This window comes from Dysidea avara, chromosome 10 (assembly GCF_963678975.1).
Source record: "Dysidea avara chromosome 10, odDysAvar1.4, whole genome shotgun sequence".
Taxonomy (NCBI): domain Eukaryota; kingdom Metazoa; phylum Porifera; class Demospongiae; order Dictyoceratida; family Dysideidae; genus Dysidea; species Dysidea avara.
Genome location: NC_089281.1, coordinates 29,084,114 through 29,090,113, shown reverse-complemented (window position 1 = coordinate 29,090,113; position 6,000 = coordinate 29,084,114). Strand labels below are relative to the sequence as shown.

General features: G+C 37.5%; 1 protein-coding gene across 2 annotated transcripts in view; it reads left to right on the top strand.

Annotated features, from left to right (window-relative positions):
• Window positions 1-682: 682 nt before the first annotated feature.
• The window catches only part of LOC136268429 (ATP-binding cassette sub-family C member 4-like), a 73,804-nt gene continuing 68,486 nt past the window's right edge, over window positions 683-6,000 (top strand). For both annotated transcript variants that reach the window (XM_066063770.1, XM_066063769.1), the window contains exons 1-3: window positions 683-885; window positions 937-1,047; window positions 2,705-2,822. In XM_066063770.1, coding sequence (XP_065919842.1) covers window positions 791-885; window positions 937-1,047; window positions 2,705-2,822 — 324 coding nt within the window. In that variant the 5' untranslated portion in view covers window positions 683-790. The remainder of the gene's footprint in view (window positions 886-936; window positions 1,048-2,704; window positions 2,823-6,000) is intronic.

Below are 6,000 nucleotides of genomic sequence, written 5' to 3'. Positions count from 1 at the left end.
TCAGTATAGGACTAGCTATAGTGGGAAATGCATGGGCATGCAGTGGCGGATCTAGGAATTTATAAAGGGGGTTTCCAGTTTAGAAGGTGGAGATATATATTGACATGAGATACGCAAACGTTTGCACTACATCGTCTGGTTTGGTAAGGTGAGACCAAAAAAAAAAAAAAAAAAAAAAAAAAAAAAAAAAAAAAAAAAGGTCACAGCCTAGTAATAGTACATAAAATATATTAAAAACTTCCTACACACTACTTTAGTAGCTACTGTGACTGCTCTAATTACAGTATCTCGATCGAGACGCACGCCGCGATAATTAAAACATTTAATTGTTACGCAATCATTTTTCAAAGGGGGTTTCCGTGGAAACCAATGAAACCCCCCTGGATCCGCCACTGGCATGGTAAGGATAAAATGCACGATGTGTGTCGGCTGATGAATAAACTTATAGTTACAGTTCAGTATAGTAAGCAGATTATATGTTGTGTTCTAAGTTTACTCAGCTAGAAATGCTTGTAAAGACAGCCCATTGTAGCTAGGTGATGGCAAGGCTAGAAGACACTGAGAAAAGGCATAGTACGCATATGGTACGTACCATACGCGTATGTCTATACCGTACGCGTATGGTACGGAAAATCGCATATGGTATAGAACACGTATACTATCATACACGGCGAAGATTTTTAATTATAGCTAGCGAATGAACGGGCGTGACCTGGCCACCATTCAAGTCCGAGGGGTCACATGAACAAGGCGTCACCACCATCGTTCATTACAGTAGAAGCTGTTTTTAATGGATACCGAGGCCGTCACTTCCGCTGTAAAGTATGAGTCGCCAGCAGAAAATCCCAGAAGAAAGGCCGGATGGATTTCGTTGTTCTTTTTCCAGTGAGTGTTATTTGTACTGCATGGGCAGGCAGTTATACCTACCTCCTTTAGTTGGTTAAACTCCTTGTTGTGGAAAGGGTTTAGGCGTGAACTAAAACACGAAGATCTATTCGCTACACCAGAGGAGTCCAAATCACAAGAACTACACAGAAATTTTAGCAAGTTAGTACATAATTAAGGCTGCATACACTTGCCTGAATAGTATGTAGATCCAACTATGTTTTTCACTTTCAGCAGTACAGATAGCTACCATAATTTAAATTCTTCAAATTCTGATCTGGCCGAGGGGTCACCAACTCTCACACAAAATCCCAAAATAGTGTACGAGAGTCCCAATATTAAGGGATTTCAAAAATGTTTTAGTATTTCAATAAATATTTGTAAATACAACATTAAATTGTTTTACTAAGATGTTTGCACTTCTGCTTGTAGTCAGCTATGTGAATATTATCGTGTAAAAGAGTTGTCAAACAGCCATTTGTTATATAGGTCAATTGGTCTAACTCAAGGTTAAGAATTGATAGCTATAGAACAACTGAGTTAACACAGAAATGCCAACTCTCACGCATTAGGCATGAATCTCACTCTTTGGCTAATAATCTCATACTCTCATGCCTTACCCTCTGTTTCTTACTCTTTCAGCTTAGTTCTCACGCATTTCTCATGCCAGATCTGTCTTCATAATTAGCCCTGCGCTTAAAATAAGATTGTTGGAAAGAAGGTGCATGCGCTTTGTTTTCTTCAGGTGGATTGAGCTGCATCATACACTGTTGTACTTTATTAGGATAGCTATTGACACTATTTATGTACTTTTAGCATTTTGTGACCTTTTTTTTGGTCTTCACAAGAATCCTGGAGGTACCCTGAGTCTAGTTGCTGGTAGTACTTGAGGTCTCACTACTAAAATTGTTAAGAGGTTGTCATCTCTGGTTTACATGTAGTAACTTACAAGACAGAAGGATCTTTAGCCAGAAGCTATAGTGATTTTAATAATCTCACTTACCTTTCCAACATTCTGTACTATTTTCTCAATAGCTCCCAAAGACATGTTATTTAAAAGTATATTTAGTGGAATTTGTATTGACTGACTGCATGCCTTCAGACAAGTGTGACTCAATAACAGGTAAGGCTATGTACGGGCTTGTATTTTCACTGTGCTACATTGCTTCAGCCCAACAAGTGCCCTTTAGCGTACTGTAATAATTATATACAATGCATGCTTTATGGACTTACCTGTGTCCTCCTTTGTGTTCCATTTATCTTTGCTTACACTACAAGGTGTCTTGAGTTCTGATGAAAATAATAGGCCTGGTACTATTCTTTCTTCTAATATAGTACGCCTGCATGGGTTCACCAGTTATATTAGTGTTCCAAAAAAAGTAAATAACAAGAAAAAATTATGGATTTTATGGATTGAAGAAAAAAGTAGTGAAACAAGGGAGGTTGCCTACATCTGAAGTGGACATTTATTCACTAATTTAGTCATGAGTATAGACTGATGAAGTAAGGATTAGTTTATCTTCAGACATAGGTAACCTCCCTTGTTTCACTACTTTTTATTTCTTTGATCCCCTAATCAAGAATTCCTGGTACTTGTAGTATTCTGTGGTGCAGTTGCTGCTAATTCAGTCTGATTTTTGCAACTAGCCCCATCACCATTTACAGCTAGCCTAAAGCCACTTACACAACTAGCTTTTTAGCCCTTGACTGCATTACACATAGTGTGTTGCAATATGATTCTCTTACAGTTTGTAGACGTGATACATACTTATGCGAGACTGATATTATTGTAGTATGTTATATAATTGCTTATATACAGGTACTGGGTGGATGAAAAGGAACGCATGAAGAGAGGTCTCAAGCCTCGCATGTGGATTGCTCTATATAAATGCATTCGTTGGACATTATCGGTAAATGGTGTTCTGTTTGCTCTAGAGGTGAGATTTACAAGCACATATCTGTGTTATGTGTTATACAGTGTGTTATGTGTTATACAGTGTGTTATGTAGTGTGTTATGTGTTATATAGTGTGTTATGTGTTATATAGTGTGTTATGTGTTATACAGTGTGTTATGTGTTATACAGTGTGTTATGTGTTATGTAGTGTGTTATGTGTTATATAGTGTGTAAATTAGATACAACTTACCAGTCTCTCAGGGGATGTGCCTCCAGCAGACCTTTTCTTGAGAGATTTAAAACTTTCTCATATTAACCTTATGTTGTGATTCCATTTTTGAATAGATATGCACACCTCAGCATTTTATAAACCCACTGCCACACAACTTCTATGGCTTTACTGTTGGAGATGTTCTGTGTAGCAAGTATATACTTGTCTAAAACAAATTATTTCTATGTAATTACCTATCATTGACAAATAAATAGAGAGATTAACTACTGCAGGCCTAGTAAACTGCTTGCACTTAACCATGCAGTCAATTCTTGGTCCCAATCAATCCACCAACATGGGTGGCAGAGAAGGGGGGCTGTAGCCCCTGTCAAAGAGATTATGGAGGGGCTCAGCAGCTCTAAAATTATCTCTAGCTGTCACTGAACAATTGTATTAGTTAATCATACAAGTGCTTAGCTACCTGCAATTCCAGTAAATCAAGATTGATATACCTTAATAGAGCAGTCACTCTAATACAAAATCAACAAAATTTAATATTAGTGGTGACTATTGAAATCACTCTCAGATTCTAAGAGTTTAATTCTCAAAAATTTCCTGGAGGGAGGGTAGCATGCCCCCAGGTCCCTACACAAGTCCACCAGATACTAATATAAATGCCTCAAGATCAAGGCACTCTTTTAGAATTTCATAACAATCTATTGGAAGCATTTAGGGTCGTACTGAAGGCACTTTTGGGCTTAGTTATACCTAACTAATACTTCCAAGGCACCAGGATGGTATTGTGAAGCTAGTTATTGGGTGATATTTTTTTCTGAATATCCATGATCCCTAGTATACAGTACTACCATACTACCATACTGTGTATAATTCGCCAATAGTTTGATTCACTAATATAGCTGTTTGCTAGGACATCTTAGTCTTCATTGTGGTCAAGATTCTGTTCCAAAGTTGTGTGAGGATGCAGGGGCTCAGCAAAAATTACATCTTTCAAAAAGCCGGTATCTGTCACACTATGAAATCTGCTGAATCAATGTTTTACTGTAATGACACTGAGTTGTGTAGCTGTTCAGCAGTAGTAAGGTGTTATAGATTTTGGCTGATGCATCAAAAGCAATTCTTAATTTTGTGTTTCTCATGGTGAGGTAGAAATAACAGCCATTTTGATCTCATTCGGGGCCGGAGCCCAGAGATTTTGAGTGGTCCGGCCAGACATGGACTGCAATGGAGGTCATAGTCATGCACACTACGCAGTTTTTGTTGATCTAATATGATCTTCAACTTAGAGATTATCTGCTTTCATGTAATTCTCAACTGCATATGCTAAGCACACAGACCATACCAAGCTAGGGGGGTCTGGGGGAATGCTCCCCCAGGGAAATTTTTGAAAAAAGATGCTCTGAAATGGCATCTGGAGACTATATTTTACATGCAAAGTCTCTTTCTCCTTTTGGTTAATATTAATGGTAATTTTGTGCTTTAGTACCAATAATCAATTTCATATCTAGTTAGTAGCAATTTTTAAATATTTTCATGATACAAAAAATCTCATAGTGAAAGTTTAATAGTTCTTTAGATATGGAAACCATTTACATTGTAACTGCCAATGCATGACATGCATGATCAATTAGCCCAATACAATGCCATGTAGATGACTCATTGGATTTGTGAGTAATTTAAAGCCAGAGAATTACCAGAGATGTGATGGCTTAGACAGCAGTGTAATTAGAACAGTAGCTATGATATTATTTCTATATTGAATGCTCTTTTATTTATTTAATAAGGCTTTACAGCACAAGTGCTGAGGTCTGTAGGACACCTGGTCCTACAGCCTGTTTAGAGTTGTCCTCTAGAATATCACGTATTAGAGTATATTTTGATGACTGCTTTATTAGAATGTCTTGATTTATTTTACAAATTCAACCAGCTGATCGTGAAAAGTGAACCGGCCATTGCCAGACCGGCCAGACCATGGGCTCCAGCCCTGATCTCATGTATTAGAACTTGCCTGATGATACCTTCTAGTAACTACAATTTGAAAATTATATCATGTATCATACTGTTGAAAGTGAGGTTTTACCCTTCATATCTTATAACCATTGTTCTGTTGGCTTTTCAAAGAGGCAGTGCATTGCAACATAATTACAGAATTACAAAATATTCATGAATTACGAAATACAAATTACTATGATTCAATTGATAATTAGCAGCAAAGCAAAACCCAAAATAAACCAGTTAGGTTTGTTTGCTGCTTGGTGCCTGGTTTTTAGAAGTAGCACAACATCAACTTGTTTAGTTATACCATTGATTCCATCTTCCATGCAGAAATGGTGCAAGTCGTTAGGCACTGTAGCCTGTCCTCTGTCTGCAATGGAAGTTGGACAGATGAGCTAACAAATCTTTACAAAAGAAACTGGGGTGCCTATGTTTACACCAGAAATGAAGACTTGGCTTCCCATGTTGTGTTTTGTGTGTAGCAAAAGAACATAGTATGTGTTGACCTCCACGTTATCTTATCCTAATTAATGTAACACTAAATAAATAACAAAGCTTTCTATAGCAGCAAAAACATTATCTTCTACTGGGAACTTAGAACAATTTCATGAGGGCTGTGAAGGCTTGAAGTTTAGAAAAGGGTGTTAGGAGTGTGCTACCACTCCTGTGCTCTTTGTTGTAACATGCCACTCAAGTGCATATAGGAATTAAGAACTGAATCATAGATAAAATCAGTGAATAAAAGGTGGCAGTTTTCTTCATACACCTCTTCAAGTTTACTTGTGACAAAGATCACATTTACAAAGCTACAATTCCTTAGCGAAAGCCACACTGGGAATCATACTTTGCAATAAACTACAGTGGCTACTAGCCATGCAATGTAACTCATCAACACCCAGCAGATTCATTGTGTATTAGTACTGGACCGGAGATATCATACAGTATGATAGTTACTGTATAGTAAGGACCACAAAGGAGTAGGCATGGCCCACAGA